This window comes from Dendrobates tinctorius, unplaced genomic scaffold (assembly GCF_039654945.1).
Source record: "Dendrobates tinctorius isolate UK_male_01 unplaced genomic scaffold, ASM3965494v1 ptg000092l, whole genome shotgun sequence".
NCBI classification, from domain to species: Eukaryota; Metazoa; Chordata; class Amphibia; order Anura; family Dendrobatidae; genus Dendrobates; species Dendrobates tinctorius.
Genome location: NW_027361760.1, coordinates 1,195,885 through 1,211,978, shown reverse-complemented (window position 1 = coordinate 1,211,978; position 16,094 = coordinate 1,195,885). Strand labels below are relative to the sequence as shown.

Below are 16,094 nucleotides of genomic sequence, written 5' to 3'. Positions count from 1 at the left end.
AATTTAAGATTAAAAGTTAAGTTTTAATACAAATATACAATTATTTCCATACCAATTTGCTATATATACAATGTGTGCACTTACCCTAAAGGGGTTGTCCAGGTTTGTGCTGAGTCTGCAGTCATTCTATGTGACTGCAGACTTCTGAATTCTCACAGTGCTCACTGAATGCTGTCAGGATTCTCTCGTGCCGGTAATTTACATTCATGCGGTCACATGCTGACTAGACATGTGTGGCCTCACTCAATGAAAATGAATGAAGCGAGGCCGGGCACGTCTAGTCGGAATGTGGCCAGAAGTATACAAATCACATGCTTGTGCTGACATGACTGTACATCGGCAAGGGAGAATCCTAAAAGTGGGCAGTGCATTCATTGTGAGAATTCAGAAGCTGCAATGTCAGGATTCAGCTCTGCAGGTTCCAGTAGTCATCACACGGACACTTCACTCATATGCGATTTTCATAGGTATGGTCCTGTGACAACGAGCTTCTCATCCTGCTTTCATTTTACTGAACATTGAGAGCTTTAGGGAGAGCAGCTCGTGGGTACATGGCTAAGTGTGCAGGTCGCATATGTGGCGCCCCTGAGGGTTCAGTTGCCACAGAGGTACTGCACCTCCTCCTGAGGTGTGGTACCCCACTATTCAGGTAAGGTGGAGACACCTGACCACACTCCAACACCTGCATCCCACACAACACAGTAGTGTAGCAATGCACCCTTGGTGGCTCCCTGCTTGGAACACGAAGTGTGCTGGGAGGCGGGTGGAGTTTAGTTTGCACTAAAAGAGCAGGAAGAGGATAGGGATTAGTCAGTTAGTCACAGGAGTCTGACGATGGCAGTCTGTGAAAGGAGATCCCCTGAGTGGGATGGATGAAGGAATTGCTGCAGCCGACCTCCGTGACCTGGGTCCGCTGGCACAGGAAAGGAACGTTAGTTAATAGAAAGCCTGACTCTCCATAAGAAGGAAAGAATTAGTACGGAACGTGAGGAGAAGAAGAGAACCAAGGATCAGGGTTAGAGGAGAATTCTTCCCAAGTTCTAAGCACATGGCCGGGGTCCGGTCCCTGAGGTTGTACAGATACTAATGGTCCTGCAGCAGACACCGGAGGAATAGAAGATGTCACCACTTTATTCCCACACAAGACTTGGGGGCACAACAGCAACTGGATAGTGAGCCGGGACTTAGTAGTAAGGAGTCCCCGAAGCAGGCTAGAGCTGTCTGCCGTACAAGTAGAGTTCATAGGAACATCTGACAGGAGGAACTCCAGTGTAGTTCAGTACTGTGAGTACTTCACTAAAGGCGCAAAAGGGAGACATTCAGAAAAGGCACATATGTTGGCGGAGTGTTGGAAAGGAGCACTTCATCTTGCCTGGAAGTTGGCTGAGCCCTGACCCTGATGCGGGCACCTGTACCACAACAGAGTGTGAGTAAAGCTTTGGAACTACATGCCCTGGTGTCCTCCACTTATTCCTGCATCAACCTGCCCAGCACTGCTACATCCCCTGTGCCCAACACTACACCATCTAAGTGTCACTTCACCTACACTGCCCTGGGACTACAGCCCTGCCTGTGGAGGGCTATCACATCATTGCTGCACCACACCATCTGTCCCAGAGGATGTCTGCAGCGTCGGCTTAACACCTTCATTGCCGAACACCACAGGTGGCGTCACAACTCATTCATTCTAATCATCAAAAGCACACTGAACTTTCCCCCCTTTTACAATGGGCGCCCAGGGCCACGGGTCGGGTCCCAGCTGCGGTGACATCTCCCCACTGAAGCTCATCGGGCCCGATACCGAGTACCCCACGGCCCTGGGAGGGCGACCCACATATGTACTTGGGGAGGGGGGGCGCCGAAATAAATTCTTTCCCCGGGTGCCAGAAAGCCTAGATACGCCTCTGCTCTGATCCTGTACTCTGCCTTGTGCTCAGTTGTGCCTCCTGGCACACGCTCTGATCCTGTACTCTGTTCCTGTACTCTGTTGCGCCTCCTGGCACACCTGCTGCCTAACTCTGTCCCCATCAGGTGACAGGGAGCAGAGGTGTTGGGATGTTTCCATCAGATGACAGGGAGTAGAGGTGTTGGGATGTTTCCATCAGGTGACAGGGAGCAGAGGGGTTGGATGTTTCCATCAGGTGACAGGGAGCAGAGGTGTTGGGATGTCCCCATCAGGTGACAGGGAGCAGAGGTGTTGGGATGTCCCCATCAGGTGACAGGGAGCAGAGGTGTTGGGATGTTTCCATCAGGTGACAGGGAGCAGAGGTGTTGGGATGTCCCCATCAGGTGACAGGGAGCAGAGGTGTTGGGATGTCCCCATCAGGTGACAGGGAGCAGAGGTGTTGGGATGTCCCCATCAGGTGACAGGGAGCAGAGGTGTTGGGATGTCTCCATCAGGTGACAGGGAGCAGAGGTGTTGGGATGTTTCCATCAGGTGACAGGGAGCAGAGGTGTTGGGATGTCCCCATCAGGTGACAGGGAGCAGAGGTGTTGGGATGTTTCCATCAGGTGACAGGGAGCAGAGGTGTTGGGATGTCCCCATCAGGTGACAGGGAGCAGAGGTGTTGGGATGTCCCCATCAGGTGACAGGGAGCAGAGGTGTTGGGATGTTTCCATCAGGTGACAGGGAGCAGAGGTGTTGGGATGTCCCCATCAGGTGACAGGGAGCAGAGGTGTTGGGATGTCCCCATCAGGTGACAGGGAGCAGAGGTGTTGGGATGACCCCATCAGGTGACAGGGAGCAGAGGTGTTGGGATGTTTCCATCAGGTGACAGGGAGCAGAGGTGTGGGGATGTTTCCATCAGGTGACAGGGAGCAGAGGTGTTGGGATGTCCCCATCAGGTGACAGGGAGCAGAGGTGTTGGGATGTTTCCATCAGGTGACAGGGAGCAGAGGTGTTGGGATGTCCCCATCAGGTGACAGGGAGCAGAGGTGTTGGGATGTTTCCATCATATGACAGGGAGCAGAGGTGTTGGGATGTCCCCATCAGGTGACAGGGAGCAGAGGGGTTGGAAGTCCCCATCAGGTGACAGGGAGCAGAGGTGTTGGGATGTCCCCATCAGGTGACAGGGTGCAGAGGTGTTTGGATGTTTCCATCAGGTGACAGGGAGCAGAGGTGTTGGGATGTCCCCATCAGGTGACAGGGAGCAGAGGTGTTGGGATGTTTCCATCAGGTGACAGGGAGCAGAGGTGTTGGGATGTCCCCATCAGGTGACAGGGAGCAGAGGTGTTGGGATGTTTCCATCAGGTGACAGGGAGCAGAGGTGTTGGGATGTCCCCATCAGGTGACAGGGAGCAGAGGTGTTGGGATGTCCCCATCAGGTGACAGGGAGCAGAGGTGTTGGGATGTTTCCATCAGATGACAGGGAGCAGAGGTGTTGGGATGTTTCCATCAGGTGACAGGGAGCAGAGGGGTTGGATGTCCCCATCAGGTGACAGGGAGCAGAGGTGTTGGGATGTCCCCATCAGGTGACAGGGTGCAGAGGTGTTTGGATGTTTCCATCAGGTGACAGGGAGCAGAGGTGTTGGGATGTCCCCATCAGGTGACAGGGAGCAGAGGTGTTGGGATGTTTCCATCAGGTGACAGGGAGCAGAGGTGTTGGGATGTCCCCATCAGGTGACAGGGAGCAGAGGTGTTGGGATGTTTCCATCAGGTGACAGGGAGCAGAGGTGTTGGGATGTCCCCATCCGGTAACAGGGAGCAGAGGTGTGGGGATGTCCCCATCAGGTGACAGGGAGCAGAGGTGTTGGGATGTCCCCATCAGGTGACAGGGAGCAGAGGTGTTGGGATGTTTCCATCAGATGACAGGGAGCAGAGGTGTTGGGATGTTTCCATCAGGTGACAGGGAGCAGAGGGGTTGGATGTCCCCATCAGGTGACAGGGAGCAGAGGTGTTGGGATGTCCCCATCAGGTGACAGGGAGCAGAGGTGTTGGGATGTCCCCATCAGGTGACAGGGTGCAGAGGTGTTTGGATGTTTCCATCAGGTGACAGGGAGCAGAGGTGTTGGGATGTCCCCATCAGGTGACAGGGAGCAGAGGTGTTGGGATGTTTCCATCAGGTGACAGGGAGCAGAGGTGTTGGGATGTCCCCATCAGGTGACAGGGAGCAGAGGTGTTGGGATGTTTCCATCAGGTGACAGGGAGCAGAGGTGTTGGGATGTCCCCATCCGGTAACAGGGAGCAGAGGTGTTGGGATGTTTCCATCAGGTGACAGGGAGCAGAGGTGTTGGGATGTCCCCATCAGGTGACAGGGAGCAGAGGTGTTGGGATGTTTCCATCATATGACAGGGAGCAGAGGTGTTGGGATGTCCCCATCAGGTGACAGGGAGCAGAGGGGTTGGAAGTCCCCATCAGGTGACAGGGAGCAGAGGTGTTGGGATGTCCCCATCAGGTGACAGGGTGCAGAGGTGTTTGGATGTTTCCATCAGGTGACAGGGAGCAGAGGTGTTGGGATGTCCCCATCAGGTGACAGGGAGCAGAGGTGTTGGGATGTTTCCATCAGGTGACAGGGAGCAGAGGTGTTGGGATGTCCCCATCAGGTGACAGGGAGCAGAGGTGTTGGGATGTTTCCATCAGGTGACAGGGAGCAGAGGTGTTGGGATGTCCCCATCAGGTGACAGGGAGCAGAGGTGTTGGGATGTCCCCATCAGGTGACAGGGAGCAGAGGTGTTGGGATGTTTCCATCAGATGACAGGGAGCAGAGGTGTTGGGATGTTTCCATCAGGTGACAGGGAGCAGAGGGGTTGGATGTCCCCATCAGGTGACAGGGAGCAGAGGTGTTGGGATGTCCCCATCAGGTGACAGGGTGCAGAGGTGTTTGGATGTTTCCATCAGGTGACAGGGAGCAGAGGTGTTGGGATGTCCCCATCAGGTGACAGGGAGCAGAGGTGTTGGGATGTTTCCATCAGGTGACAGGGAGCAGAGGTGTTGGGATGTCCCCATCAGGTGACAGGGAGCAGAGGTGTTGGGATGTTTCCATCAGGTGACAGGGAGCAGAGGTGTTGGGATGTCCCCATCCGGTAACAGGGAGCAGAGGTGTGGGGATGTCCCCATCAGGTGACAGGGAGCAGAGGTGTTGGGATGTCCCCATCAGGTGACAGGGAGCAGAGGTGTTGGGATGTTTCCATCAGATGACAGGGAGCAGAGGTGTTGGGATGTTTCCATCAGGTGACAGGGAGCAGAGGGGTTGGATGTCCCCATCAGGTGACAGGGAGCAGAGGTGTTGGGATGTCCCCATCAGGTGACAGGGAGCAGAGGTGTTGGGATGTCCCCATCAGGTGACAGGGTGCAGAGGTGTTTGGATGTTTCCATCAGGTGACAGGGAGCAGAGGTGTTGGGATGTCCCCATCAGGTGACAGGGAGCAGAGGTGTTGGGATGTTTCCATCAGGTGACAGGGAGCAGAGGTGTTGGGATGTCCCCATCAGGTGACAGGGAGCAGAGGTGTTGGGATGTTTCCATCAGGTGACAGGGAGCAGAGGTGTTGGGATGTCCCCATCCGGTAACAGGGAGCAGAGGTGTTGGGATGTCCCCATCAGGTGACAGGGAGCAGAGGTGTTGGGATGTCCCCATCAGGTGACAGGGAGCAGAGGGGTTGGGATGTCCCCATCCGGTAACAGGGAGCAGAGGTGTTGGGATGTCCCCATCAGGTGACAGGGAGCAGAGGTGTTGGGATGTCCCCATCAGGTGACAGGGAGCAGAGGGGTTGGGATGTCCCCATCAGGTGACAGGGAGCAGAGGTGTTGGGATGTTTCCATCAGGTGACAGGGAGCAGAGGTGTTGGGATGTCCCCATCAGGTGACAGGGAGCAGAGGTGTTGGGATGTCCCCATCAGGTGACAGGGAGCAGAGGTGTTGGGATGTTTCCATCAGGTGACAGGGAGCAGAGGTGTTGGGATGTCCCCATCAGGTGACAGGGAGCAGAGGTGTTGGGATGTTTCCATCAGGTGACAGGGAGCAGAGGTGTTGGGATGTTTCCATCAGGTGACAGGGAGCAGAGGTGTTGGGATGTCCCCATCAGGTGACAGGGAGCAGAGGTGTTGGGATGTTTCCATCAGGTGACAGGGAGCAGAGGTGTTGGGATGTTTCCATCAGGTGACAGGGAGCAGAGGGGTTGGATGTCCCCATCAGGTGACAGGGAGCAGAGGTGTTGGGATGTCCCCATCAGGTGACAGGGTGCAGAGGTGTTTGGATGTTTCCATCAGGTGACAGGGAGCAGAGGTGTTGGGATGTCCCCATCAGGTGACAGGGAGCAGAGGTGTTGGGATGTTTCCATCAGGTGACAGGGAGCAGAGGTGTTGGGATGTCCCCATCAGGTGACAGGGAGCAGAGGTGTTGGGATGTTTCCATCAGGTGACAGGGAGCAGAGGTGTTGGGATGTCCCCATCCGGTAACAGGGAGCAGAGGTGTGGGGATGTCCCCATCAGGTGACAGGGAGCAGAGGTGTTGGGATGTCCCCATCAGGTGACAGGGAGCAGAGGTGTTGGGATGTTTCCATCAGATGACAGGGAGCAGAGGTGTTGGGATGTTTCCATCAGGTGACAGGGAGCAGAGGGGTTGGATGTCCCCATCAGGTGACAGGGAGCAGAGGTGTTGGGATGTCCCCATCAGGTGACAGGGAGCAGAGGTGTTGGGATGTCCCCATCAGGTGACAGGGTGCAGAGGTGTTTGGATGTTTCCATCAGGTGACAGGGAGCAGAGGTGTTGGGATGTCCCCATCAGGTGACAGGGAGCAGAGGTGTTGGGATGTTTCCATCAGGTGACAGGGAGCAGAGGTGTTGGGATGTCCCCATCAGGTGACAGGGAGCAGAGGTGTTGGGATGTTTCCATCAGGTGACAGGGAGCAGAGGTGTTGGGATGTCCCCATCCGGTAACAGGGAGCAGAGGTGTTGGGATGTCCCCATCAGGTGACAGGGAGCAGAGGTGTTGGGATGTCCCCATCAGGTGACAGGGAGCAGAGGGGTTGGGATGTCCCCATCCGGTAACAGGGAGCAGAGGTGTTGGGATGTCCCCATCAGGTGACAGGGAGCAGAGGGGTTGGGATGTCCCCATCAGGTGACAGGGAGCAGAGGGGTTGGGATGTCCCCATCAGGTGACAGGGAGCAGAGGTGTTGGGATGTTTCCATCAGGTGACAGGGAGCAGAGGTGTTGGGATGTCCCCATCAGGTGACAGGGAGCAGAGGTGTTGGGATGTCCCCATCAGGTGACAGGGAGCAGAGGTGTTGGGATGTTTCCATCAGGTGACAGGGAGCAGAGGTGTTGGGATGTCCCCATCAGGTGACAGGGAGCAGAGGTGTTGGGATGTTTCCATCAGGTGACAGGGAGCAGAGGTGTTGGGATGTTTCCATCAGGTGACAGGGAGCAGAGGTGTTGGGATGTCCCCATCAGGTGACAGGGAGCAGAGGTGTTGGGATGTCCCCATCAGGTGACAGGGAGCAGAGGTGTTGGGATGTTTCCATCAGGTGACAGGGAGCAGAGGTGTTGGGATGTCCCCATCAGGTGACACTGAGCAGAGGTGTTGGGATGTCCCCATCAGGTGACAGGGAGCAGAGGTGTTGGGATGTCCCCATCAGGTGACAGGGAGCAGAGGTGTTGGGATGTCCCCATCAGGTGACAGGGAGCAGAGGTGTTGGGATGTCCCCATCAGGTGACAGGGAGCAGAGGGGTTGGGATGTCCCCATCAGGTGACAGGGAGCAGAGGTGTTGGGATGTTTCCATCAGGTGACAGGGAGCAGAGGTGTTGGGATGTCCCCATCAGGTGACAGGGAGCAGAGGTGTTGGGATGTCCCCATCAGGTGACAGGGAGCAGAGGTGTTGGGATGTTTCCATCAGGTGACAGGGAGCAGAGGTGTTGGGATGTCCCCATCAGGTGACAGGGAGCAGAGGTGTTGGGATGTTTCCATCAGGTGACAGGGAGCAGAGGTGTTGGGATGTTTCCATCAGGTGACAGGGAGCAGAGGTGTTGGGATGTCCCCATCAGGTGACAGGGAGCAGAGGTGTTGGGATGTCCCCATCAGGTGACAGGGAGCAGAGGTGTTGGGATGTCCCCATCAGGTGACAGGGAGCAGAGGTGTTGGGATGTCCCCATCAGGTGACAGGGAGCAGAGGTGTTGGGATGTCCCCATCAGGTGACAGGGAGCAGAGGTGTTGGGATGTTCCCATCAGGTGACAGGGAGCAGAGGTGTTGGATGTTTCCATCAGGTGACAGGAAGCAGAGGGGTTAAGCGCTCACACCACCGCAGCCTTCCCAACTCCCAGCCTGCACCGGGGCCGGAAACCTTGGCTCCTCCTCCCGGCAGTACTGAGTGTGCGCTGCCGGCCAGAAAGGAGGCAGCAGACGTCATCGGCCGAAGGAGACAGGTATGGGGCGAGGAAAGGGCACCAGGCACACAGCGGCTTCTCCGGTGTATAGCAGCGGCCGCACTGCACACAGCACACCGAACACTAGGGCGACACGACCTGGAGCAGCACAGACTGCAAACTGTGCACAGGAACGTCTATATATACACAGCATCACGTGAGCAGTTACCTCGGGAACCGCCCTGACCCGGAAATAACACTGATCACGTGACGAATTATCCCTTTATTACACTGTGTGGTCATGTGACGGGAGGAGCTGCGAGTTATCCCCTTATTACACTGCGGGGTCGTGTGACGGGAGGAGCGGCGTATTATCCCCTTATTACACTGCGGGGTCGTGTGACGGGAGGAGCGGCGTATTATCCCCTTATTACACTGCGGGGTCGTGTGACGGGAGGAGCGGCGTATTATCCCCTTATTACACTGCGGGGTCGTGTGGCGGGAGGAGCGGCGTATTATCCCCTTATTACACTGTGTGGTCGTGTGACGGGAGGAGCTGCGAGTTATCCCCTTATTACACTGCGGGGTCGTGTGGCGGGAGGAGCCGCGTATTATCCCCTTATTACACTGCGGGGTCGTGTGACGGGAGGAGCGGCGTATTATCCCCTTGTTACACTGCGGGGTCGTGTGACGGGAGGAGCCGCGTATTATCCCCTTGTTACACTGCGGGGTCGTGTGACGGGAGGAGCGGCGTATTATCCCCTTATTACACTGCGGGGTCGTGTGACGGGAGGAGCGGCGTATTATCCCCTTATTACACTGCGGGGTCGTGTGACGGGAGGAGCGGCGTATTATCCCCTTATTACACTGCGGGGTCGTGTGACGGGAGGAGCGGCGTATTATCCCCTTATTACACTGCGGGGTCGTGTGACGGGAGGAGCGGCGTATTATCCCCTTATTACACTGCGGGGTCGTGTGACGGGAGGAGCGGCGTATTATCCCCTTATTACACTGCGGGGTCGTGTGGCGGGAGGAGCGGCGTATTATCCCCTTATTACACTGCGGGGTCGTGTAACGGGAGGAGCGGCGTATTATCCCCTTATTACACTGCGGGGTCGTGTGGCGGGAGGAGCGGCGTATTATCCCCTTATTACACTGCGGGGTCGTGTGACGGGAGGAGCGGCGTATTATCTTATTACACTGCGGGGTCGTGTGACGGGAGGAGCGGCGTATTATCCTCTTATTACACTGCGGGGTCGTGTGGCGGGAGGAGCGGCGTATTATCCCCTTATTACACTGCGGGGTCGTGTGGCGGGAGGAGCGGCGTATTATCCCCTTATTACACTGCGGGGTCGTGTGGCGTATTATCCCCTTATTACACTGCGGGGTCGTGTGGCGGGAGGAGCGGCGTATTATCCCCTTATTACACTGCGGGGTCGTGTGGCGGGAGGAGCGGCGTATTATCCCCTTATTACACTGCGGGGTCGTGTGGCGGGAGGAGCGGCGTATTATCCCCTTATTACACTGCGGGGTCGTGTGACGGGAGGAGCGGCGTGTTATCCCCTTATTACACTGCGGGGTCATGTGGCGGGAGGAGCGGCGTATTATCCCCTTATTACACTGCGGGGTCATGTGGCGGGAGGAGCGGCGTATTATCCCCTTATTACAGTGCGGGGTCATGTGACGGGAGGAGCGGCTTATTATCCCCTTATTACACTGCGGGGTCATGTGACGGGAGGAGCGGCGTATTATCCCCTTATTACAGTGCGGGGTCATGTGGCGGGAGGAGTGGCGTATTATCCCCTTATTACACTGCGGTGGTCATGTGACGGGAGGAGCGGCGTATTATCCCCTTATTACACTGCGTGGTCATGTGGCGGGAGGAGCGGTGTATTATCCCCTTATTACACTGCGTGGTCATGTGGTGGAGGAGCGGCGTATTATCCCCTTATTACACTGCGGGGTCATGTGACGGGAGGAGCGGCGTATTATCCCCTTATTACAGTGCGGGGTCATGTGACGGGAGGAGTGGCGTATTATCCCCTTATTACACTGCGTGGTCATGTGACCGGAGGAGCCGCGTATTATCCCCTTATTACACTGCGGAGTCATATAATGGAAGAAGCGGCGTGTTATCCCCTAATTACAGTGCGGGGTCATGTGACGAGAGGAGTGGCGTATTATCCCCTTATTACACTTCTGAATCATGTGACGGAAGGAGCGGCGTGTTGTCCCCTTATTACACTGCGGGGTCGTGATGGGAGGAGCGGCGTGTTATCCCCTAATTACACTGTGGGGTCGTGATGGGAGGAGCGGCGTGTTATCCCCTAATTACACTGTGGGGTTGTGACGGGAGGAGCGGCGTGTTATCCCCTTATTACACTGTGGGGTTGTGACGGGAGGAGCGGCGTGTTATCCCCTTATTACACTGTGGGGTCGTGATGGGAGGAGCGGCGTGTTATCCCCTAATTACACTGTGGGGTTGTGACGGGAGGAGCGGCGTGTTATCCCCTTATTACACTGTGGGGTTGTGACGGGAGGAGCGGCGTGTTATCCCCTTATTACACTGTGGGGTTGTGACGGGAGGAGCGGCATATTATCCCTTTTATTACAGTGCGGGGTTATGTGACGGATGGAGCGGCCTGTTATTTCCTTATTACACTGCGGGGTCATCTAACGGGTGGAGCAGCGTGTTATCCCCTTATTACAGTGCAGACTCATGTGGCTAGAGGGGCGGCATGTTATCCCCTTATTACACTGCGGAGTCATGTGACAGGAGGAGCGGCGTGTTATCCCCTTATTACACTGCCTGGTTTTGTGATGGGAGGAGCGGCGTGTTATCCCCTTATTACACTGCGGAGTCGTGACGGGAGGAGCAGCGTTTTATCCCCTTATTACACTGCGGGGTCATGTGACGGGAGGAGCAGCGTATTATCCCCTTATTACAGTGCGGGGTCAAGTGATGGGAAGAGCCGCGTATTATTCCCTCTTTACAGTGCGGGGTCAAGTGACGGGAGGAGCCACGTGTTATCCCCTTATTACACTGCGGGGTGTTGAGAGGAGCCGCCTGTTATCCTTTTATTACAGTGCAGGGTCATGTGACTCGGGGAGCGGCGTGCTGTTCCCTTATTACACTGCAGGGTCATGTGACGGGAGAAGCCACGTATTATCCCCTTATTACAGTGTGGGGTCATGTGATGGAAGGAGCGGCATGTTATCCCCTTATTACACTGCGGAGTTATGTGACCGGAGGAGCGGCGTGTTATCCCTTTTTTACAGTGCAGGGTCATGTGATGGAAGGAGCGCCCTGTTATCTTATTACACTGTGGGGTCATGTGACGGGAGGAGCAGCGTGTTATCCCCTTATTACTCTGCAGGGTCATGTGACGGGAGGATCCGCATATTATCTGTGCCCCTGTAGAGCGGGCTCTGCCCCGCGGGAGCCGCCTCTGCCCTTGTGCCCTGTGGAGTGGGCTCTGCCCCCATGGAGCAGGCTCTGCCCTTGTGTTCCGTGGAGCGGGTTGTCCCCCGTGGAGCGGGCTCTATCCTTGTGCCCCGTGGAGCAGGCTCTGCCCTTGTGCCCCGTGGATCGGTCTGTGCCCTTGTGCCCCGTGGAGCGGGCTCTGCCCTTGTGCCCCGTGGAGCGTGCTCTGCCCTTGTGCCCCGTGGATCGGTCTGTGCCCCGTGGATCGGTCTGTGCCCTTGTGCCCCGTGGAGCGGGCTCTGCCCTTGTGCCCCGTGGAGCGTGACCATTCCTGTGCACCATAAGGCAATATATGCTATGAACCGTCTGTCCCGGGAGCGGTGTGATTACTTTTGCATGAGGCTTATATGGATTGTCTTTTCAGGGACATTTTTAAATATTTTGCACCGTTTTGCCTTTATAGGTTTTGTTGCCTGCACACTGATCTTTGTTGTGGGCAGTGGTCATAAATCAGAGGGAGGGGCTTAAACAGAACAGATAACAGTTACAAAGTCTCTTAAACTCGCTGATGAGTCCTCAGTTAATTCGTTCTGCAACACAGAGCTTATAGAAGGCAAACTGTGCATCATTTTTATTAAAGCTCATTTGCAAAAATGATTTTTAGCCACAGATTCATGCAATTAAGTACAAAAGTATTGTCCCCAAAGATGAACAGGACTGAAATAGTCAGTTGTCAGGCTGGATTAATTGCCACTTTCTGGGGTCACAGTCGATATTCCTCAGTGCTGGGCTTGTATTATGGATCCTAAATTGGTGTTAGTATGATGCTAAGAACTAGGAAGCATTGCTGACTCTCCACAAGGCAGAACCGTCCCGCGTAAGCCCAGACTATCCTGCGCTCCTGGCTGTTGTCATTGCTCTACCAGGCAGCAGGGGGCAGCGTCTGTGAGTGCTGGGTGTGCGTCACTGCTCCGCAGCGCTCAGGGCAGAGTCTCAAGTTCGGGGTTGGTTCCTCTTAACTCTGACGTTCTGCATCACTGACGGCACGGACGATGTGTCACGGAGAATCCGTCGTAACCATGTACCTGTACAGTAACGGCGCTGTTATACTGAGGCCATGGATTCCTGCAGTGAAGACCTCCGGAGCCTGGTTCACATTTAATTCACCGTATAGCAGTGCTGTTATGGCCACACCGCCACTTTACAGGGTACATGGTGGCGACAGCTCCTCTTTAATGCAGAACCAAATGGTAACTGAGGCCTCAGCCTAATGGATTTTTATAATGGGGGTCTGTCACGCCAAAACTCCCATTATTCCACTTATACAGTCATTTAGGGGATGGAGCCCCCATAAGACTGATGACTGTAGTGTAGATATTACAGGGCTTTGCTCCTACCAGCACATCAGTACATAAGAAGTCGCCGGCGGACGCTGGCCATGAAGGATGATTGTGCACTCACTGTATGTGTTTCCTTTACCTGCAGGCGTTGGGGTCAGACCTCCCCGAATGAGAGCAGTCGCTCCCAGCCATGGCCTATAACAGCCTCCGAGACCCAGCGCAGCTGGCACAGACCATCTCCGACAACATCCTTAGGATCACACAGAGCTGTACGTTCTGGGAACATTTTCTACATGTATCACATGCTCTTTTTTTGGTTTTGTATAGAATTTCTGAAAAGTCTATCTAGTGCACATGATGTGCCCGTGACGAGCGGCAGCGCTCCAGCTCTCGGGTCACAAGCAGAACAGATTTCCATAATATTTAGTGATACAAGAGTCACGTTACACCGGGGACAATTGCAAGTTTGCCAAATTGCTGAAAAAGAAAATTCTATGTATGGGGGGATGTTTTTGCTTTCATTGTATAGTAAACAAGAATGAATAATATGATCGTTCAAGTCTGTGCATAGCCAAAATTGGATTTATTTTAATATTTTAGTGGTTAAAAAACTGGTCATCAGTTTAAGATGCCAGTCACTTACTGCCCCTTCTCCATTTTGAGGAATTATTTTTCCTTTTTGGTCCATTTGCACATGGAAGCCGATCTCTGTATGTACAGACATTGCTGATAGCTGCTGTTTAACCACGGAAATGCCACTGTCCGTGTCTGACAGCAGCAGTTAACAAGGACCTTTTGCTTGCTTTTAAAAAAAATGAGTTCCCCTGATAATACCGCTTTTTTTTTCTGTTTTGTGCTGCGTCGGTGCATTACAGAGATATTCACAAGTATTCCTTGTGGAGGACCATATGTGACATTTCTGCTGTCTGCCCAACTGGGCGTTTCTTCATAGTCTTTTTTTGGGGGTGCACTCTCACCCTCCCTTCAAGATGCTGCCGGTTACATCTTGGCAGCTAAGGCTACTTTCACACATCAGGTTTTCGGCGTCAGGCGCGATCCGGCGTCGTGCCGGAATGCCGGATCCGGCAAATGTTTTGTAAAACCTGATGTGCCGGATCCGGTTTTCTGCCGGATCCGTCTTGTTCTTGACAGACAAAACCGGATCCGTCTCATCCGGTTCATCCGTTTTTCGACGGATTACGCCGGATCCGGTTTTTAAAATTGACCCTTGTGGCCTTCCGAACGGGATTGGCTACTGGAAAACTATATATAGCATGTTCCTACAGCCCTTCTTTGATAGGTTGTAGTGGGCAGAGCTACTGAGCATGCTCAGACCAAAAAAACCGGATCCGGCCACCGGATCCGGCTTTCGCCGGATCAGGCGCATTGCGGCGCTCATAGGCTTTCATTGTGTGAAAAAGCCGGACGCGCCGGATCCGGCGTGTCAGGCTTTTTCGCCGAGACAAAAAACGTTACAGTAGCCGTTTTTTCCAGACGCCGGATCGCGACACATTGCCGGATCAGGCGAAAACCGGATGAAACGCATGGCCATCCGGCGCAAATGCAAATCAATGGGGGGAAACCGGATCCGGCATTGCATTTCGCCGGATCCGGTTTCTGTCAAAAGCGCCGGATCGCGCCTGACGGCGAAAACCTGATGTGTGAAAGAGGCCTTAATTGGCAGTCTCAGGCTGTGACTGGCAGCATCTGGGAGGGAAGACTCTGAAGAAAGGCCCAGTTGCAATACAAGTACAGTAGAGATTTCACATACTGTGCTCCAGAAGAAACAAACATGAGTATCTCTGCAATGGAGCAACGCAGCACAAAATGGATTTTTACAAGGCATTTGATTTTTTTTTTTTTAGCAGCAAGTGTAAAGGTCCTTTTTAACTGCTGCTGTCAGACACGGACAGTGGCATTTCCGTTGCATTCACCTGCTGGGTGTCCACTCCTATCTTTTTTTTTTTTTTTTCTGCTTCACAATCACTGGGTGCAGATAGGCTGCCCTGGAGGCCTACTGAAGGCCTCTTTTTGCTGCTATCTTTGTACTAGGTCATCAAAATGGTTTCCCCTGTCTGTAGAGATGAGCAAAAAGAATCAAACTACCAAGGTCCAGTGATGAATTGGGTCCTCTGTGCCAGCCGAGCCAGACCAATATACAGTCCTGCTCTGACAATCCTCTGTCCAGCATCCTGGTGCCTTTGCCCCTGACTAGACCCCTTCAACCTACGTCATGGATCTTTTTGCTCTTTTGACCTTTCCCACATTTTGGATGCAGTCAGCCTGCATATGTTCAAAAGTATTTGTGCCTTGTTTTGCCTTGATAATGTATGAAGTGAAAAAAATTGTAAATAAAATTTTTATTAATATGTAACTATAAAAACACAATAAAATCAGAAAAGGTGCTGAATAAATTGAGGGACATGAACAGCGCTACAATAGATGGGGACAGGTAAGGCGCAGTGCAGTAGAAATGAGAAATGTGGCATCAGTATATAGAGAAACATAATAACTGTACATGTTCTGCTGGAGCGTGCACATGTCTGCAGTGTGCCGTACATACGGGAGCAGAAGGCACGCACTCCAAACACTCCATTGTCATGGCGGACCACACTGGCAGGTAAAGACCTCCTCAATCAACCATTTTCATTTCTGAAGAAGTTTTTAGATTTCGTGCATTTATCACTACTACAATATGTGAGTGTCAACAATGAAACGTAACCATGAAATGGTGGGACTCACGGGAGACAGCAGTGACTGATGGTTGGTGATTGCTCCCTCCCTGCAATAGGCACAAAATCGCTTGTCAGCAGCATGTCAGCCATTATGGTTAATGTCATGTATCAATAACACTGTAGGGAGCTATCGGTGTATGCCAGTAACACTATAGGGAGCTATCGGTGTGTGCCGGTAACGCTGTAGGGAGCTATCGGTGTGTGCCGGTAACGATATATGGAGCTTTCGTTGTGTGCCGGTAACGGTGTAGGGAGCTATCGGTGTGTGGCGGTAACGCTGTAGGGAGCTATCGGTG

The 16,094-nt window shown here is 53.8% G+C and overlaps 1 protein-coding gene across 2 annotated transcripts in view; it reads left to right on the top strand.

The window, feature by feature from the left end:
- Positions 1–8,203: 8,203 nt before the first annotated feature.
- STX7 (syntaxin 7) overlaps positions 8,204–16,094 on the top strand; it is a 31,443-nt gene continuing 23,552 nt past the window's right edge. The window contains exons 1-2 of one of the 2 annotated variants that reach the window (XM_073586274.1): positions 8,204–8,359; positions 13,209–13,332. In XM_073586274.1, coding sequence (XP_073442375.1) covers positions 13,254–13,332 — 79 coding nt within the window. In that variant the 5' untranslated portion in view covers positions 8,204–8,359; positions 13,209–13,253. Of the gene's footprint in view, positions 8,360–8,384; positions 8,517–13,208; positions 13,333–16,094 lie in introns of those variants that run through there. The other variant, XM_073586275.1, reaches the window with a different exon arrangement.